Source organism: Mesoplodon bidens (assembly GCF_964165515.1).
Source record: "Mesoplodon bidens genome assembly, chromosome: 16".
Lineage (NCBI taxonomy): Eukaryota > Metazoa > Chordata > Mammalia > Artiodactyla > Ziphiidae > Mesoplodon > Mesoplodon bidens.
Window position 1 is genome coordinate 42,820,209 of NC_138173.1, and position 21,978 is coordinate 42,842,186.

The 21,978-nt window shown below is 36.8% G+C and overlaps 1 protein-coding gene across 10 annotated transcripts in view; it reads left to right on the forward strand.

Moving 5' to 3' along the window:
- Positions 1-21,978, forward strand: part of VPS13B (vacuolar protein sorting 13 homolog B) — an 805,800-nt gene that overhangs the window by 543,839 nt on the left and 239,983 nt on the right. For all 10 annotated transcript variants that reach the window (XM_081258369.1, XM_081258366.1, XM_081258373.1 and 7 more), the window contains one exon: positions 20,529-21,216. In XM_081258369.1, coding sequence (XP_081114495.1) covers positions 20,529-21,216 — 688 coding nt within the window. The remainder of the gene's footprint in view (positions 1-20,528; positions 21,217-21,978) is intronic.

Sequence of the window (21,978 nt, forward strand, 5' to 3'; positions counted from 1 at the left end):
GGTTCTCTCCCAGCAGTTCCTCAAGTCCTTACTCAAATGTCTCCTTTTTAATGAGGCCTACCATGACCACGCTATTTAAAATTGCAGTCCTTTCTCAGAACTCCTGGTTTCCTTTACTCTGCTCTTATTTTTCTCATACCACACTTAATTAACTAACATACTATGTAATTTACTTACCTGTTACATTTATTAATTCTCCCCCTTCTCAGAATATAGGCTCCGTAAGGACAGATTTGGGGACTGGTTTTGATTTAGTTTTTGTTCCCTGATACAGCCCCAGTGCCTAAAATTACTGGGCACACAGTAGGAGCTCAATACAGATTTGTTAAATGAATAAATGATGGCTGTATTTAATGCCTCTGAGCAAAGAATTTACAGTTATTGAGGAGTTAGTACTATGCTGGTTCCAATAGCAGTTGACCTGTATAAAGCCCTACATGATAAGACCACTGATAGAGGTAACAGAAGTGAGAGAGATCTGTAGGGTTGAGCAGTTAGTCCAGTTACAAAGCTCCTCTAGTAAAGAGTAGTGTTCTTTGGCTTTAAAGGGAAAGGAGAATGTATAATGAAATTGCCAGTGGCTTCCTAAATATTACTTATATAGCACTTGACATGGTATGCCTCTTCCAGATCTTTAAGGTAACCAGATATTCTTTATTCACTCATTCAAACAAGTGTTTTTCAATGCACCTATTATGTGCCAGGCGCTATGTAACTAGTTTCAAGTTGAAACTTGGAGCAACTACAAGGAGTATGCATTAGTATATCCATATTTAATGTAGAAAAATGAAAATTTCACTGGTTTGTTAGGTTGCCTTGCCAGCATTGCTTGTGTGCATTCCCTCAGCTTTTTGAAAATCCAGATACTCTGCACATGAGGAGATAACGCTACCTACCTGTCATCAGTAGGACATGCACTTGGACTTGGAATTGTTCTTTTATAATAATAATGTGAATAGTGGCTCACATTTGCAAGAGTATTAGCCAGAACTAGGAGTATAGGCTGTGTCTATGAAACAAAATTTTTTTCTGTGTGAATCTAACTTAACTGACCCAATACTAAATGAACTAACTTGCCTAGACAATCTATTATGTGATCTCATGAGACACAGAGAATGAAAAAGGTCAGTGATGGGTATGTCTGTCAGTTGGTGGCCAGTGGAACTTTGATCCTAACAGTGTTTTTCTAATGTTCTGGCCAGCCTGGTTCTTTTGGGTTAAAGTACCATTTCCATGTAGTAAGCACTTTTCCCCTATAAAATAGGCCATTCCTTGGAACGGAAATAGCACTGGGTCTTAGTGACTTGGGTAGTTTTTTAGCACTGGATTGTTTTAGTTTGTGAAAATATTTGATTTAGACTGAGCTTGTGGCCTGATGATGTTTAGAAGAGTGCCAAAGTGTAACTCATAGGAGATGCCAGTAAAAACCATTTCTGGAAGAGGTGAATAATGGTTGCATCATTTTCCTGGTAGGTGTAACCAGGCTGAAAATCCATCACTGCCATTTTTTAATGTGTTCCTAAGAATAAAGTCAACTGGTATTCTGTGAACTACGTTAAGTATCAAAATACCCGCCAGTGCTTTGAGTCACTGTCCCACTGTCTTTACATTGTTAAGGAAGCTTTGTTTCATCATTGTGTTTTATTGCCAAAAACAGCAGTAATATTTTTCTCTGACTTTTAATGAGCATTTTTGTTCCAATGAAAAACCTGAACATACCAGATTTTTCATTGTGATTTAACTTTGATATCAAGCAAATTCTTACTAACAAACAAGTTCTTGTAAAATGTTTTAAAACTGCAATTCCTAAAATATCCTCTCTTAAGTCTAAAGACCAGTATAACTGGGGGATGGGGTGGGGGGAGTCACATTTGGTTAAAATAAAAGGAAGTCTTGTGAGTAACATGCAATAGTCAGGCCAACACAGCAGATCTGATTTCTAGATTAATAAACTACAAACGGAAGATTTTAGGATTCAAACACATACATTAAAAAGTGTTTAATTCTCCTTGGTTAGTTCAGGGTGCTTCTAGAAATAGTGAATGTACAATTCCCTGACGCCTGTTGTGAATGAACTAGACCTCAATAACTGATAAAATGTCTTTGTTTGTATGTATGCCTTTGACTGTGTTAGCCTATTTGGAGACCCAAGATGCTCAAGTAGATAGAATCACAAACCATCTCCTGCTCCTTGGAGAGTATGGGTACAGGACAGAGTGGGAATGGACAGGTAGAATGGAAAGTGAATTACTGGCATTTGATAGATTTGGGTATACTGATTATGGTATGGGAGGCGGGTAGCGAGATGGAGTAATGTGATCCCTGTTTTTTCTTAAGCCCTTAGACCTGGATCCTGTCTTTCAAGGAAGGGATATAACTTCCCCTTCAAAAAGGTGTCATTGTACTAGGGCATGCCATCTTCATTAAGGAAGAGTGTGTGCACAGGCATAGCTGGCTAATGGAGTACATGGCCCGGCTCCATGGGAAAGTCAGGCTGCTTTATCCACAGCAGTTCTTGGGAACATTTCTCTATGACCTTAACCACAGTTTATACTTGTTTATAAAAGAATAAAAAGAACAGAGTAAAAGAGAGAGAGACAAGTGAAGACTAACTCTTTTATTTTTTTTTTAGTTGGCAAACATTCTCAAAAGCCTTTTTTTCCTTTATTCCAACTGATCGGACTGCAAGTGTCTCTGATCAGATATTTGTATTGTCCTTATTTTAATTTTTTACTTTATTTTATGCCTGAGTCCAGGACCACAAGGAACACTCAAACAGGAAGGGGCTGGGAGGAGGAAGCTAGATAGAACCTAGAGGAAACCCACAGTTTCAGACCAGGGTTCTTGGTAACCGAGTGACCATATAACTTACCATCTGATCAGGAAAATTTTGAGAATAACAGTGGACACTATTAATAAAGAAGATAATAGGTGTGAAATAGGACTGGCTTTGGCCATCCTTGATGTGTGGTAATTTGAATGAAGGGATGGGTAGGAAGCTGCTGTTGCTTCAGCCCCAAACTCTTCGCTTTCTAAAGGTTTCTGTAAAATAACAAGGGGATATTGAAAAACAATGATTCAGTGCAATCCCTATCAAACAACCACTGGCATTTTTCACAGAACTAGAACAAAAAAATTCACAATTTGTATGGAAACACAAAAGACCCCAAATAGCCAAAGCAATCTTGAGAACGAAAAATGGAGCTGGAGGAATCAGGCTCCCTGACTTCAGACTATACGACAAAGCTACAGTAATCAAGACAGTATGGTACTGGCACAAAAACAGAAATATAGATCAATGGAACAGGATAGAAAGGCGAGAGATAAACCCACGCACATATGATCACCTTATCTTTGATAAAGGAGGCAAGAATATACAGTGGAGAAAAGACAGCCTCTTCAATAAGTGATGCTGGGAAAACTGGACAGGTACATGTAAAAGTATGAAATTAGAACACTCCCTAATACCTTACACAACAATAAACCTAAAATGGATTAAAGACCTAAATGTAAGGTCAGACACTATCAAACTCATAGAGGAAAACATAGGCAGAACACTCTATGACATAAATCACAACAAGATCCTTTTTGACCCATCTCCTAGAGAAATGGAAATAAAAACAAGAATAAACAAATGGGACCTAATGAAAGTTAAAAGCTTTTGCACAGCAAAGGAAACCATAAAGAGGACAAAAAAACAACCCTCAGAATGGGAGAAAATATTTGCAAATGAAGCAACTGACAAAGGATTAATCTCCAAAATTTACAAGCAGCTCATGCAGCTCAATATCAAAAAAACAAACAACCCAATCTAAAAATGGCCAGAAGACCTAAATAGACATTTCTCCAAAGAAGATATACAGATTGCCAACAAACACATGAAAGAATGCTCAACATCATTAATCATTAGAGAAATGCAAATCAAAACTACAATGAGATATCATCTCACACCAGTCAGAATGGCCATCATCAAAAAATCTAGAAACAGTAAATGTTGGAGAGGGTGTGGAGAAAAGGGAACTCTCTTGCACTGTTGCTGGGAATGCAAATTGATACAGCCACTATGGAGAACAGTATGGAGGTTCCTTAAAAAACTAAAAATAGAATTACCATACGGCCCAGCAATCCCACTACTGGGCATACACCCTGAGCAAACCATAATTCAAAAAGAGTCATGTACCAAAATATTCATTGCAGCTCTATTTACAATAGCCAGGACATGGAAGCAACCTAAGTGTCCATCAACAGATGAAAGGATAAAGAAGATGTGGCTCATATATACAATGGAATATTACTCAGCCATAAAAAGAAATGAAATTGAGTTATTTGTAGTGAGGTGGATGGACCTAGAGTCTGTCACACAGAGTGAAGTAAGTCAGAAAGAGAAAAACAAATACTGTATGCTAACACATATAAATGGAATCTAAGAGAAAAAAAAAAGGTCATGAAGAACCTAGGGGCAAGACAGGAATAAAGACACAGACCTACTAGAGAATGGACTTGAGGATATGGGGAGGGGAAAGGGTAAGCTGTGACAAAGTGAGAGAGTGGCATGGACATATATACAGTACCAAACGTAAATAGATAGCTAGTGGGAAGCAGCCGCATAGCACAGGGAGATCAGCTCGGTGCTTTGTGACCACCTAGAGGGGTGGGATAGGGAGGGTGGGAGGGAGGGAGATGCAAGAGGGAGGAGATATGGGGATATATGTATATGTATAGCTGATTCACTTTGTTATAAAGCAGAAAGTAACACACCATTGTAAAGCAATTATACTCCAATAAAGATGCTAAAAAAAAAGAAAAACAATGAGAAAATCAACAGAACCAAAACTTCTTTAAAAACAGCAAAATTGACAAACCCTTAGCTAGTCTGACCAAGAAAAAGACAACTTAGATTTCTAAAATATGAAATAAAACAGGGGAAATTAATACTGAGCTTATAGAAGTAAAAAGAAGAAAATACTATCATCACCATATACAAAAATTAACACAAAATGGGTCAAGTCCTGGACATAAGAGCTAAAACTAAGAAACTCTTAGAAGAAGACATGGGAGTAAATTTTTATGATCTTAGATTAGACATTGATTTCTTAAATATGACACAAAAAGCACAAGCAACCTAATTAATTAATGAGATTTTATCACAATTAAGAAAGTGAAAAGATAACCTTTGGACTTCCCTGGTGGTCCAGTGGTTAAGACTTCGCCTTCCAATGCGGTTTTGATCCCTGGTCAGGGAGCTAAGATCCCACATGCCTCACAGCCAAAAAACCAAACCATAGAACAGAAGCAATATTGTAACAAATTCAATAAAGATGTAAAAAAAAAAATCAAGAAAAAACCCACAGAATAGGTGCAAATATTTTCAAATCATGTATCTGGTAAGGGACTTGTAAAGAATCCTTACGTGTCAATAATAAAAAGGCAGCCAATTTAAAAATGGGCAAAGGATCTGAGTAGACATTTCTCTAATGAAGATATACAAATGGCCAATGAGTACATGAAAAAACTATCAATATCATCAGCCATCAGTGCACATCAGCACCACCATGAGATACCACTTTGCACCCACTAGGATGGCTATGATGATAAAGACAGATAATAACAAATATTGTTGAAGATGTGGAGAAATTGGAAGCTTCATACACTTGGTGGGAATATAAAATGTTGAAGCTGTTTTGGAAGACAGTCTGGCAGTTCCTCAAAAGATTAAACATAGAGTTTATATAACCCAACAGTTCCACTCCTAGTCATATAACTAAGAGAAATGAAAACATATGTCAACACAGAAACTTGTACCTGAATATTTATATCAGCTTTATTCATAATACCTAAAAAGTAGAAGCAACCCAAGTGTCCATCAACTAATGAATGAATAAGCAAAATGTACTATATCCATACAGTGGAATATTACTTAGCCATATAAAGGAAAGCAGTATTGACACATACTACAACAGGGATGAACCTTGTAATCATGGTGCAAAGTGAAAGAAACCAGTCACAAAAGACCACACACATATTGCATGATTCCATTTACATGAAATGTTTAGAATAGGAAAATCTGTAGAGACAAAATAGATTAGCGGTTGCCAAGGGCTGGTGGGGAGGGAGGAAAGTGAGATTGTGAAGGAAAGTGATTACTAATGGGTATGGGGTTTCTTTTGGGAGTGACAAAAATGTTCTAATACTGATTGTGGTGTTGGTTTCACATCTCTGCACATATACCAAAAATCATTGATTTGTATACTTTACACAGATGAATATTGAGGTGAATATCTCAATAAAGCATATATTTAAAAATTACAAGTGGTGGTTGACCTGTAGCTGATTTGAACTTTGTGGCCCTCAAATCACAGGCATACACATTCATGACACAACCATCCTGGGCAGCTTTGCTTTTTTTTTTTTTTTTTTTTTTTTTTTTTTTTTTTTTTTTTGCGGTATGCGGGCCTCTCACTGTTGCGGCCTCTCCCGTTGTGGAGCACAGGCTCCGGACGCACAGGCTCAGCGGCCATGGCTCACGGGCCCAGCCGCTCCACGGCATGTGGGATCTTCCCAGACCGGGGCACGAACCCGCGTCCCCTGCATCGGCAGGCGGACTCTCAACCACTGCGCCACCAGGGAAGCCCTGGGCAGCTTTGCTTTTATCTGTTTTACATATTGTGCGTCTGTCCTCCCCCACCTGCGCCTCCCCCACTACCCTATTACTCCATAAGATTTTCTTTGAAGAAAGAGTACTGTGGCTAAAAGCAGTTTGAAAATCTCTGGAGACTGAGCTCCAGAACCAGTTCCAACTCTAATAAGCCATTATTCTGATGCATTGAACTGAGAATTTGAATTTGGCCTAGACTACCCCATTCTTGCTCCATGTCAACAAAAGGAAAGTTGTGAACAAAAACAGTTTTTCCCAACGTAGCTGCACACAGGTGTGACTTAGTGGAAACTGTGAAACTCAGCCAGGTCTTCAATTCCCTAGTGTAGTGCTGTATCGCCAAGCTCTGCTTCCTGTTCTTGAATACAATGATTTGCTAAAATAGAGACACCTGGTCCCAGCACCTTGCAAAATGGATTTTTTCTTTCAACATTTCAAAATATATTTATATATTGATGAAGCCTTTCTCTGAGAAGCCATCTGTCTGAAATCTGCAGCAATAAAAAACTTCCCTAGACCTTATATATTCATAATGGTGTCTGTTGCTTCACTCCTCTATTCCTTTCTCCTCCTCCTTCCTTATTTTTTCATTCATTCATTTATTTACAAAGTGTGTATTTATGAAGCGTCTACTGTGTGCCCAGCATTAGGTATTTAGCACTGAACAAAATTAACTCGTCCCTATAATTATGGATCTTGCCATCTACTAGGGAGCCATATATTAACAACAAAAAGTTTTTAAAATTTCAAATTGTAAGGGCTATGAAAGAAAGAAATAAGGTTCTGAGATAGAGATTATGGAGGTTGTGATTTTAAAAGGAACTCTGGAACCATATTGCCAATGTTCAAATCCCAACTTCACCATTTACTAGCTATGTGATTTTGAGCAAGTTAGTTAAGTTTTCTGGGCCTCAGGTTATCTTAAAATGGAAATAATAATAGTACCTAGTTTATAGAGTTCTGAGGATTAAATGAGTTGATGTAGAAAAGTGCCTAACATATACTAAGTGCACATAGAAACGTGCCTGACACATTCTAAGCATCCAGAAAGTGTTATCTGTGTGTTGGTGGTGTTGCTTTAGAAAATATCAGGTCATCAACTAGTTAGATTATCATCATTGCTATATTAATCACCTTCATCACTGTCATCCACATATACTTATCTCACCACATATACATGCTCTGTGCACAGGATTTACAAAAATGGATATGGTGTGTTTCTGGACTCAAGAATCCTACAATCTAGTAAAGAGAGCATAAGGATTATGAGAAAATAGCAATAGAAAACAGCATATGCTAAGTACCAGATACGTGATAAAGATAGTATGTCCTACAGAATTGTAGGAGAGAGAGTAGTCATTCTGGGCTCATAAAGGAAAGGGCTTCATAGAAGAAATGGACCCTTAAGAAAGAGGGCATTCCAGGCTGGCATGGATGAAGATGTGGAGGCAGGGGGGTGAATGTGAAGTTCCAGAATGGAGAATTTGAATAGAGCAGTAATGACAGTGGTTTAGAGAGGAGGTCTCAAAGAATATTGGTTAAATTATTCAGTATGCAGTGGTCTGCCATGACCAGATTCTGAGCTGGAGTGATCAAATAAGATTTCTATCACTGGTCTCCTGAGGCCCACTACTTCATACATTATACTTTCTTTCACATCCCCATCATCATCATCTGGTCAATTGCTTTCTAACTGGTGGTACTACCTGCAATCTCTCTGCTCTCCACTCTCCTACTCCCACTGCACATTTTGATGACATTAATTTTTCTCAAGCATCCTTTTGTCACTTATTTGCTTAGAAAGTTCTTCGTTTTCCATTACCTACAGCAGTTTCTCAGTTGTTAGTGTGCATAAAATTACTGGGATTTTATTAAAAGTGCAGGTCACCTCTCACCTTCAGGTAGGATACTTCTGGCGTGGGGCCTGAGAATCTCTGTTAAAACCCTAAGTCATTCTGACTCAGGTGATCAAGTGGCTCTGCTTTGAGGAAGACTGGCATAAAACTAAGAGTCCAGTTAACCTGCCACCTAGAATCTTGCTTTATCCAACCTAATTTTTCACTATTCTCATTAATACATCTTCAGTTTGAGCAAAATGGGACATTTCCTTTTCTGTACACTTATCCGTGCCCTGTTTTGTCTTTTGTCCCTTTTTCGTTTATGTGGTTCCCTCAGCCTCAGTGTCCTTACTGCCATTTCAACAAGTCTTGCTTCTTTCAGTCTTGGTTCAGATGTGTCCTAACAGCATCTTTATTAAGTATCTCTAACCTAGAAGGCAGGGTCCAAGTTTAACTGATTTTTATATCTACTCCCCCACGCAAGGACCTAAATGAGCACCTTGCAAATGATTCAGTTCATTTGTTCCTCCCTTAATTTATTCAGTAAAAATATTTTTTTTAATTTTTATTGGAGTATAGTTGATTTACAGTGTTGTGTTAGTTTCAGTGAATCAGTTATACATATACATATAGCCACTCTTTTTTTTTTTAGATTCTTTTCCCATATAGGCCATTCAGAGTATTGAGTAGAGTTCCCTATGCAGGTTCTTATTAGTTATCTATTTTACATATAGTAGTGTATATACATCAGTCCCAATCTCCCAATTTATCCCTCTCCCCACTTATCCCCTGGTTACTGTAAGTTTGTTTTCTACATCCTTGACTCTACTTCTGTTTTGTAAATAAGTTTATTTGTACCCTTTTTTTTAGATTCCACATATAAGCAATATCATATGATATATGTCTTTCTGTTTCTGACTTCACTCAGTATGACAGTCTCTAGGTCTCTCCATGTTGCTGCAAATGGCATTATTTTGTTCTTTTTTATGGCTGAGTAATATTCCATTGTGTGTGTGTGTGTGTGTATGTGTGTGTGTGTGTGTGTATGGCATCTTTATCTATTCCTCTGTTGATGGACATTTATTGAGTGCTTACCATGTATCAAGCACTGGTGATAAAGTAGTAAAATAAACACACAGAAAGTCTCTGTTTTCATGGACCTTATATTCTAGTGGGACAAATGTTCTTAAGTATATATTGAAAGTGTTTTGTTATCTGTCAGGGCTATGTGGAATACTTTAGGAAAGGGAGAGACCAGTGCAAGAAACTAATTAAGGAACTCTAGTAATTAGCCAGTGTAGAATGGGAAGGGTAAGTGAAAATAGAAAATACAAAGGACACAGCAAGGGTAATTAATGAAATGAAGGAATGACCAGCAGTATTTGGTGGGGCCAGGAAGGAGTACTCAATATTTGAGCCTCTTGAGAAGGAACAAATAAATAAAAAGTTAAGGTATAGAGGTGATATTTTTTGGGAAAAGGTGTTTTTAAATGTTATGGTGATCTTTCAGGTGTGTGATATTAATAATGGGATATCTGAGTAGAAATGCTCAGTAGCAACTACAAATATAGGGGTCTTGTAAGAGCCCAGTCCTCTCTCCTTTTCCCCTTCTGCAACTCAACTCACAATATTCTTTCAATCCCAACTGTTCAGGGCCAAAATCCTCCCAAGAAATATTCTGTGTCTCATTCATTTGATTTTCTGAGGATGTGATATGACTCCATGCGTTGGCCCCATTTCCCTTTTCTCCAAGTATTTGTCTAGAATGAGACCTAAGCCCAACTCCAAAAAACCATCTCTAATGATAGCCCTTCCTTGAATGGCTCTTAGCTGACTGGGGATTTGGCTTGCTGGAGGAACAAGGAAGACATCGTAATTGAACCAGAGAGTCTTTTAAAATGGGGTATGGTGGTGTGTCATCACCTCCCTATGTGACAATCACTGTGGTCATTTATGATTCTTGGGAAAACAGGCTAAGGTTGGAAAGGCAAATTGTTAAATCATTGTTAAATCATAACACAGAGACTGATTGGGAAGCTGCCTGCATAGCCTGGAAAATCATCTTTCTGAATTCTTGTAGTTGATCCAGCCAAAAAACTCAAATCATTTTAGACTCCTGCCTTTCTCTCATAATACCCGACATCCAATTTGTCAGCAAATACTGGTTGTGAGTGTGTGTGTGTGTTATCGTATAAAATTTTATTACCTGACTTCCCCACTAGAATGTAAACTCCATGAAGGTAAGGACTTTGTTTCTGCTATATCCCCAGCCAGTGCCTAGAGCATAGTAGTTGTTCAATAAGAATTTGTTAAGTGAATGAATAATGTGAAATAAAATTGTTATTCCACATCTTGCTCAGTAATTTTGACATTGGCTCATGTTTAAGAAACTCAAGAAATATTTTATCCCAATAAAATTATTATAGCTAAAGTCTAAACATTAACCATACTTGGCTGAATAATGTTACCTTAAAAATACTGTTGGCCCTTGAACAATGCAGGGGTTAATCTGTGTATAACTTACAGTCGGCCCTCTGTATTCAAGGTTCCTTTGCATCTGTGGGTTCAAGAAATTACAGACCACATAGTACTGTAGTATTTACTATTGAAAAATATTCGCATATAGGAGGACCCACGCAGTTTAAACTTGTTCAATTGTTAACTATAATATTTTTTTTAAAAAAATAGAAACTTTATTCCTTAACTGGTTTAGAGAGATGTAAGGTCTTCCCAGAGTTAGTTACTACTTTAATGTTTGTAGAGATGATGCTTGATATTTGGGAGGTAGTAATGTACATTTTCCTTCTAACTTTTAAACTTTTATTCAAGCAGTCCCACATGACTGGGAATATCCTTAAGGTATAGGTTGGATTACCTTCATTAATGTACAAAAAGTTTCTTTCTTAGAACTGCAAGAATTACTTGGGATATATCAGCATATGAAAATTTATGAATGTTGTAGGGCTAGCTGACCAGAGCTAAAGTTAGGAATACTTAACCTGATTTAGAGAATACTTCAAATTTCTAAGGATTGAAGGGAGAGGTTAATATGATCAAAGCAGTTTGTGTGGAAGGCCATTTTGACCTAGTGATGATTTTTATGGAGTAGCAGAGAAGAACAAAGTTGTTCTAATAGAAAAGAAGAAATGGCTGCAGGGCATAAGCAAATGTTTCTCTCTAACATCTTGACTATTTTGCATTTCAAGTCTGTTGCATCATTAAGGTATTGATAACATATGACACACAGAGAATCAATATATAGCTTTAGTTCAATTTGGATTTAATCTGCCATTGTGAAGTTAAAGGGGAGCCAATAAAAGTTTGTAAATGACCCTGTATTCTATAATGTCTTGATGTACTTCAATAAAATCAGATACAGTGTAGAGAATACTGATATTCAGGTTCACTTTGAAGAAAATCTACAGTTAACTGAACCAGGTTTGTTTAGATTTAGTAAATAGAATATATAACAATGAAAATCATCTTAATATTTTTGTTAACTATATTCTGTTTGACAATGAAAATCAGCTACTGGTTAAAGTTAATTATGGATATACTTAAACCATTTTCATTATTTTTCAACTTGTACTGAATATTAGGGGAAATTTTTTAACGCATGCTTTTGCTTCATTTCCATAAACTGCATAGTTTCTTTAAAAGAGCATATGTGATTTGAGGGATAAAATAATCAAGGATTCGTACGGTTTTTTATCGGTAGAAATTTCTCCAAGTTCAACTCTAGTTTTCTTATCAGAAAAATCAGGTTCATAATTGCAAGGCAAAGGCCAACTGGAATAGTTAATAAGCATATTCTACTTCTGCAGTGCTGCAGAAACTAAATGCAAACTTCTCTGTGACTCTTACAGAGAATGCATAGGCTGGGTAAACTTTCATCTGCTTCAGGGTCAGGGCTGATTCAATCTTACTGCAAGTTTATGAGAGTGGCTGATGTGATACAGTTGTTTCTAGTAAAATCAGGCTAGCTCTAAGGAGCCAATCTAAGTCAGTCTGTAAGTAAAATTCTATGAGAAACAGACTCCAACTCAGACACAATTGTAAACCCTGATATAATGAGGACTTGCAGCTGATTTAATCCTATTGAAAATCTTTAAGCAGCCATGGGACAAAATGGTTTCCACATTGACATCAGTGGAATGAACCTTGGATTTCATCAGTATGAAGAGTTGTTACCTTGTACACATAGTAGCCACTTTTTAAGAATTAACATCATGGCCATTTCAAAGCAGGTTGTTGTTTCTAAGATGTACAGGCATCTACTTTGATTAAGATCCGAGTTCCCAGAATGTGTCAATATTTATTTTTTAAAAACTGAATTCATTATAAAAAGCAAGCAAGTCAAACTTAAACTATGGAGTTAGTATAAATCAGTTAGATCTAGTCTCCTTGAACAAAAATGGCTAACCTATTCCAATTTTATATGTGAGAGACGTAGAGAAAGAGAGAGAGAGAATCAGAACTGTTTCTGAGTTAAGACTTTGTATGTGAAGTCTTGCCTGGAACTAATTTTTTTTTTCATGAATTTAAAAGCCCCTGAAAATAAACTTATGCTGTGAAATCATATATGTTTGAAAGGACAGACAGGTACAAAAGTCTTCAGGGTCAGCTCTGCTGATAAAATCTCAATAAGTAGGATTTGAATTTGTATGGATAGGTTGGTGTGTATACTTTTTTTTTTTTGGTTGTTTGGTTTATCATATTGAAACAGACATTGATAAAGATTTAGGTATTATAGTCAGTTTAGCACTAGAATTGGTCCCTTTTCATAATTTACAACTTAAATTAAGACAATAGACCAAATACAACTACAGTAAAACACAACCTTGCCTGAACTATCTCCATGCTTCTTTTATTGCAGTTAGCACTGGTCTTGAAATGTGAATATTTCAACTGATACTTAACAGGCAGTAGTGGCCTCATACTGTAACTTCAAAGAGCCGGAAAAGTAACTTCATGAAAGGGAAAACTTGAAACTATAGTACTCTTTACCATTCTATCTGTTAAGCAGTGATGGGTATCATTAGTTCTGCTCTTTTGCATAATTACTGCAGTATTGTGAAAACTTTCTGCCATCCAACTGGGAACAATTATATCATGTGGGCTCTTGTATAACATTTGACTCAGAGAAATAAAATATAAAAAGCCCTTGTTTTCTAGCACTCTGTAGTACCCAAGTACATACAGTGCTTGTTCAAGTTTGTTTTTTAAGTAAAAAAATAACATGGATTGGTAACACTGAAGGAGGCGTTTCATATCAAAGTCAATTTATTCTTTATAATGTTTTTTTAATTTAATGTACTTAGATAAATTTTATCTAGCACATCACTGAGTTGCAGTGGTAGTTTGTCTATAAAATGATAAAAGTTCATGAAGTGTAATGCTGACATCACTGAAAATTTGGGACTTAAAACTACACTTTTATTGTTCACTTGACTAAATTAAGCAAGGTGAAATGAAGTATCTCTGATTGGTACAACAATTTGCTATTTATCTAAAGCTTCCAGTGTAGACTATCTCTATGTTAAAGGCATACAACAACCTTTCCCAGGAGCACCACCCTACCCTATCCCCAAAACCAAACTTTTTAAAGATACAGCTAGAAGAGTATATTTGAAAATATTTAGGCAATGAGGCACATAATTTTTTTAAGTTTTTAAAAATTATCCTTTGTAATTCCAGTATGTGAAACCATTAAAACACTGTAGCCAACTTTTTTTTTTTACATTTGATTTTGTAAGATAGCGTGTTTACTTTTTTGAATATATGACTACATTTTAGCAAGGGCAGCAAAATTAGAATAAATGTCACAGTGATATACAGATGTGATTGTCACTTTGATTTTGTGGTTTCACACTTGACTTTATCATAATTTGTAAGATGTGAAAAGTGAGCTCATGACTGGCAAAAGATACTTTGATCAAGGTTAAAGTATAACTGCTGCTGTTATATAACCATAATTTTGATGAGAAGGTGGGAAAATATGTGGATATGTTTATGTCTGGTGTATTTTTAAGATTCCTTAAAAATACAAATTAAAAGAAATAATGTGAATTAAAATATTGGAATAGGTGCTGAATTGCCATTTTTGTCAGCCATCAAAACAAAAATTATATGTTTTAGTCTTTGTTAATTCTCGAGGTTGATTTGCACATACTTTACATTTTTTAATATCCATTTACTTGCAGCATATTTATTAATATGGGTAACTTTTGAATGTGCTCATAAAAATGTTGATATGGCCAAACAAGAAGTTTCAATCAATCAAGCTATCTTTCTCCACTCCAGAGTTCTACTGCAGAACATCTGATTAACATCATTTGAAATTATTTTAATGCATTCTTTGGTATTGTCACATAAAGTGTGATTTTAGCCACTACTCCTGAGATACTATGGCTCTTACCAGACTCCAAGGTGAGCTAGTAAACTTACCTATCTCAGTACATTAAAAGGAGGAATTAGCTTCCCTAGCTACTAGTCCAGCTTTCAGCACCCTTTCCGTGGTGGCTATCTGTACCACATATAGCTGTGAAAGGATGGGGAAATGCGCTGAAATGATCTAAGAAGTAAACTATCAACTTGACATGTTTTCCTAGCTATTGAAAACCTTCTCATATTGAAACCCATTGATAGTGAAACTGTAGAATTCCTGTGATTTAAGTACCATCTGGTTGTGCTCAAGGCTTTAAAGCTGTTATCTCTGCATAAAATTTCAGAGTCCTATATTTTTTTCTTCACCAAACTATCCATTTTTAAGCCACAAATATTTTTCCAGCTTTTTCAGATTTTATCTCAAAGTATATTTTAACAGTATTTAAATAGTTCTTAAACAATAACAATTTATCTTGATAGATGGCATGCTGTGTTTTTTCATTTTATTTTAATTAGCCATTGTGGAACCAAATTCCCTTTTGTTTTAGTCTTTTGAATATTGTTTAATTATAGTTATCATGCCAGATATCTTAAAGGTTATTTTACCAATACAGTTTCATTTAACATAACCCATATGGAATCAATAGCCCAGTTTCCTAAAGTGAATGCTTGGAAAATCTTACATTCATATGTTAAGAGTACACATCCTTTCCTCATTAGTTGGAAAGTACAGGGATTTTGGCACAGGTTCTGTGTGGAAGCATTGTGCAGCTTTTATATGGATTTTGTTTTTAGCCTTTGATGACACTGTTTAGAATAGGAAGTATCTAATAAGTAAAGCATTTTGTCTCAAGTGCTGCCAGTGTGTTTAATATATGCCTGGAGGTCTGAAACATTATCTTCTTCGCTGCAGTAATATGCATTTAATTCTCTGAAAGCAGAAGGTCGAACTTTTAAAAGGGACGCAAAGTACATTTTCAAACAGAATAATTCAAAACATATGGAAGAGGGGACCAGAGTAATGTACAGTTGGTTTTTATGGTTTAATCATGATCATGTTAATGCACACCAGTAGCTAATTAAAGAAAACTTTTATTGTTCATTTTAAATGAGTTAGGTAAAGAGTGGGAGAGCTGATGTAATAGCGCTGCCCAGAGATACATGTTTCTGCTGCATTCACTAACAGCAAGCAGATATTGCTATTTTTGACAAATTATTAGTCCCCTTGGACAATAATAAAGGAAAAGTTATTTTCAGAGTTACTACACTGTGAACTTTTCTTTTCCCACAAAGGAATAGTAAATTGATGCCCAAGTTTAGGGCTTAGCACACATAATTAGTTATAAAGCCTTCTTGATAGGCCAGATACTCTTCAATATAATAGATAAATCTGCAGTGGCCTGGTGACAAGCCAATGGATTTTTAAATATGTCTCAAAATCACCAGATTATTTATTTCAGTTCTACAAATAGAGCGGAAACTTAGAAAACTGGAGGAAGTCTTGACTTTTAACTGATTTTTAAGAATTTAGTCGTCTAATACTGGGAAAGTTGTACTCCCCCCCCCACCACCACCAATAAGAGAGTCTTTCATCTCTGGGTCATTGGTTCAAATTCCATTTTGCTCAGTAGTGAGTAGAATTAGTTACCATCTGACTTCTGTTCAGTAACCCATGTGACCCGAGCTGATAGCTGCCATCCTGCCCCTGCTGGTTGTTTATATCGCAAGATCGTGCTCCTTGACGTTCACTAGAGTCTAATGTGACAATCTCAACGGGTAATAGGGCTGGACACTGCATTTCTTTATCTTTACCTACAGGTGGTTTGTTTTGTCATATTAACACTGATGGGGAACACTTTCAAGAAAGAGAGGCTAGATTTTTAAATACAAATTTGTAAATCAGAAAAAGGCAATGTAATGCTCTGTGCATAGAAGGTATAGTCTCATATAGTTAATTGCAGTTGCCTTTCCTGATTGAGAGAATAAAGATAGTTGAGTTCCTGATTTGAGTTTCTTGTGCAACTGAATCTAAAGGATTTTTTTAATTATGCTGTACACAGATATTTGGTTTGTAATGCTTCAAAATGTGGGCAGTAAATCCTAGATTACTTATGTACTTGATTTTATTATCTTTTCACATATTATTTGAGAATTCCTAGCTGGTAGTGGATTTGGAGGTATATTTGAAATTTTTATCATAGATAACTAAAACCTTTGCAATTAAATTGTCCTTTTGATAATTGCCTTATTTTTATTGTACTGAATTTTAAAATTAAATACATTCATTTGTTTGGCCAGCACACAGTTATTGAGCTTTATTATGTGACAGGCAATGTGGTGTGTGCTACGAGTACTGATGGCATTCTCTCCTACCCGTAGTCTGACCTTGGGATTAATCTCTTTAAGCCTCAGTTTCCTCAGCTGTAAAATGGGGATAACAGTACCCCCTTTAAAGGGTTGTAACACTTAGTAAAGAAAATGTATGTAATGTGCTAACAATGTTTGGCAAATAATAAATATACTCAGTGTTATCTTATTTTTTATCTTCAATTGCTCACAGTCTCTGAGACAGACCAGTGTTTGAAAAATGCTATAATAGCATTAGTTTGTTATAAAAGCATAGAAGCTGAAAAGACTAGCACCATCTGGAAAGGTTGAGAAAGTCTTCACAAAGAAGATGACTTCTTTTGTTAACTTAACCTTTATTGAGTGCCTACTACGTGTGGTCAATACATTAACACATTTAATGATGCAACAACTTTGTGGGTTGAGTATTAATGTCCCCAGTGTGAGGATGAGCATCTAGCAGAGACATAGGATTTCTTCAAGTGTGATCAGCGCAAAACGTGGAGGATGCAGATAAGGAAAGAGCTCATGAGTATGTCTAGACAGACCTTAAAGAGTACAGTATACACATATATTTACATATTAACAATTATGTATTTCTAGTCTGCAGAGCAATTTTTTCATTTAATATTGTATCAGAAACTAACATCTCATCAAACGTTTATGGATCCTCTCTTCAGTGTGCTAGGCACTGCACTATTCCTTGGTGATAGACAGAAGCAAAATGATATGGCCCAATCCTTCCAGCAGTCCTTCACCTGGTAAAAGAGACAGACACACAACAGCTGCCCATTATCAGGCATTTGCTATATGCCAGGCAGTGTGCTGACCTCTTTAGGTACATTAGCTCATTGAATCCTTGTACTAACCCCTTGAGGTCGGATTGATTATCCCCATTTTACAGATGAGATCATGTAGCCTTAGAGTGGATTGTAATTTGTCCAGTAACGTACAATTAGCAGTTGTCACACTTGACCCTACTTCCCTCTGACTCCAAAGCCTTTAGATTGTTTTAATACTATCTGATACTGCCGCCACAGAACATTTTAGTAGAAAATAATAAATTCTAAAATAGAAGTCTGAGTTAACTATTAGGATCACCAAGCAGGAAAAGAGTTGAAAGCAAAACTCTCAGACAGGTGTCATTGTTCTGAGTCTTCATGGATAGCTAAATGCTTGCCAGCTACAGTGAGCTCAGAAGGAGGCTCCAGGAAGGGAAACAGCATGGTATCCCTAGATTGGTTTAAAAGAACGTGGTGTCTTCAGAGAACGGGGATTAGCTGTTTTTGTTTCAAATACCTGAGGCTGGATTTTTCTAACAACAATGTGCCTTCCTCAACAACTTTAAAATAAATTAACAAAAACTATTATTTGAAATTTTTTAATGACTATAATATCATTGTCTTGAATTATTTAACTGTCCTTTAACATTTTCACAAGCAACTTATAATAATTTGTAGCATGTGGAAAAATGATACTATATTTACCAAATTAAGGAATAGCCTAAAAAATGAGAAGCAATACCCAGTACTTTGGGAATATTTTTCCACTGCTGATTGTAATATAGTTTAGTGCACCCTTTTTGGAAAAGGTGCTGGCAATATTTGACAACCTTAAACTTCTTCATACCATTTACCTAGTAATCCCACTTCTAGGATCCTCTTAAGAAAATCTTAATAGATGTTTGTCATAGATGATTGTTGGCAAAAGTTGAATACCTGAAACTCCAATTATATGGGAATAGTTGAACAAATTATTCCTAATGCTAAATGAAATATTATGCAGCTTTTTAAAATGGCATTTATAAAGAGTATATTAGCATGTAAAAAAATTGAGTTGCAGGGGCTTCCCTTGTGGCCCAGTGGTTAAGAATCCGCCTACCAATTCAGGGGACACAGGTTTGATCCCTGGTCCAGGAAGATCCCACATGCCGCAGAGCAGCTAAGCCCGTGTGCCACAACTACTGAGCCTGCGCTCTAGAACCCGTGAGCCACAACTACTGAGCCCACACACCACAACTACTGAAGCCCGTGTGCTTGGAGCCCGTGCTCTGCAACAAGAGAAGCCACCGCAATGAGAAATCCATGCACCTCAACGAAGAGTAGCCCCTGCTTGCGCCAACTAGAGAAAGCCCGCATGCAGCAACGAAGACCCAACGCAGAGAGAAAAAAAAAAAGGGGGTTTCAAATTTGTCTCTACAGTATTATTATAACCATAAAGGAGTGGGGGTGGGGGGAACCTCTGCACAGGTAGGAAAAAAGACGAAAGGAAATACACTGAAAGATTGCCATTGGCTATGTTTGGTAATAAAATGGGGGTCGGGAGGATTTTTTCTCTCAGACGTTCCATGATTTCTTTAATGAATCTGAATGACTTCAGTGAAAAAGCAAGTGAAATATCTAGGTCTCAAATCGTGTATCACAAACTAATGGTTGGGAGACTAAAAAAAAGGAACCAAAGAATCAAACTGGAGGTCTTGCTGTTGTGCTGCCAAAGTAGTCATAACTGCTGCTACCACCACGTTTTTTTTGTTCTCTGTGTAGGCAATTGGTGGAAATTTTTGAGAAATCATGGATACATTCAGTGCACAAAGGGAAAATCCACCTTCAAGGGTTTTCATTACTTACATTTTGCTTGATCACTTACACTTACCCTTGTTTCAAGTCCTGTTGTAGTAAAGGAAAATAAACATCATTTTGAATGGCACACATTTAGTTTTCTTTGTCCTTCATAATTTAGGACTACTGACTTTTCCCTCTTACTATCCAAAATCCTATAAATCAGTTTTATAATGACAGGGTAAACAATATAAACTACTCCTGCCTAAAATATAATTTCAACCAATAGTAATCATGATTTGGAAACAGTTTATTATACTACCTGGAAGATCACGGTAAAGAATGCTAACTAATGTAACTCTTTAAAAGGCAAAGAAAGTAAAGTCTGACACCAAAAGGTACATTTTATTTAATTTTTCTTTTCTTTTGCCTTGTGGGGATCTTAGTTCCCCGACCAGGGATTGAATCCGGGCCCTCTGCAGTGAAAGCGCAGAGCCCTAACCACTGGACCGCCAGGGAATGCCTCTGAAAAATATATTTTAATGATAGAAATGCACATTTGATGTTTATCCTAAGTATTGTCTTGGCATTTTAATATGAATAATTTTTTTGTAAGAGCACCTAGTTTCTTTTTATGATTACTCTCAATTATACTAGACCCATTTTTAACATGTTTCTATAACATTTATATAGTAACACTTGGAATATAACTAGTTTAAAATATTTTATTATTTTTCCTTACAGATCTCTAAGCAAGAACAGAAAAAAATGGATACATATGATGGAACCATGGCTGATGCCTCATCTCGGTACAGTGGTGCTCAGGATAGTGGAATTGGCAGTGACAGTGTTAAAATCAGAATCGTACAAATAGAGCAGCACAGTGGTACCAGTCAGCATCGCATTGCCCGTCCCTCACGCCAGTCATCAATTGTAAAAAATCTAAATTTTATTCCTTTTGACATATTTATTACTGCAAGTAGAATCTCACTAATGACCTATTCCTGTATGGCCTTGCCCAAATCAAAATCGCAAGAACAAAAGGATAATGAAAAAACAGGCAAGAGTTCATTAAATCTCCCAGAAGTTGATTCAGACATCACTAAGCCCAGCCAGGCATGTATTTCCATGGTTACAGCAGAAGATCTCTTAAGCAGCAACGTATCTTTTCCTTCAGGGAAAAAAATAGGGGTCATCTCTCTGGAAAGTCTGCATGCATCCACAAGGTCATCTGCTAGACAAGCGCTTGGCATAACCATCGTTCGGCAACCTGGACGAAGAGGAACTGGTGACCTGCAGCTAGAACCTTTTTTGTACTTTATTGTGTCCCAGCCTTCTTTGCTTCTGAGTTGTCACCACAGAAAGCAGCGAGTGGAAATATCCATTTTCGATGCTGTGCTTAAAGGAGTGGCCTCTGATTACAAATGTACAGGTAAGAGCCTTCAAATTTACTGGGGTGCTAATCACTACTACTGCATACTAAGTTTTAGTCCCAAACTTTGAATATTGATCAAGCAGAAAACAGCTAGCAGACCAGACAAGACTTCTTTTCTTTACAGAATATGTAAATATGTAAAGTTCATGTCCCACAGCTGAATCATGTTTAAGTAAATGTTTGAAATGTAACAGGGTTTTTAGCCTTGGTGTTCTTACTGTGCCTCTGAAGTTTTTTTCAGGAACTGAATGAAACAGGGGCTCTTTCTGGCCTATTGAAATGCTTAACAATTTCCAGTGATTAGGAAGCAAAGTATTTTTTTCATATTAATAGCCCATAGGTATGCTTTCCATGTCAATGCAGCTGTTCAGGTAAAAAAAGAAAAACTGTAGAAAATGAAGTTTATTGTTTTGGTATTCTTTTGCCCTAATCATTTTGCTGTAACAGCATAATATTAAGTGCATTTGAGAAGGTTTATCAGTAAAGTAAGATGACCTAAAGATTTTATACATCTGAGCTTCCCTGGTGGCGCAGTGGTTAAGAATCCACCTGCCAATGCAGGGGACACGGGTTTGAGCCCTGGTCTGGGATGATCCCACATGCCGCAGAGCACCTAAGCCCGTGCGCCGTAACTACTGAGCCTGTGCTCTAGAGCCCATGAGCCACAACTACTGAAGCCCACGTGCCTAGGGCCTGTGGTCCGTGACAAGAGAAGCCGCCGCAATGAAAGCCCACTCACAGCAACAAAGACCCTACGCA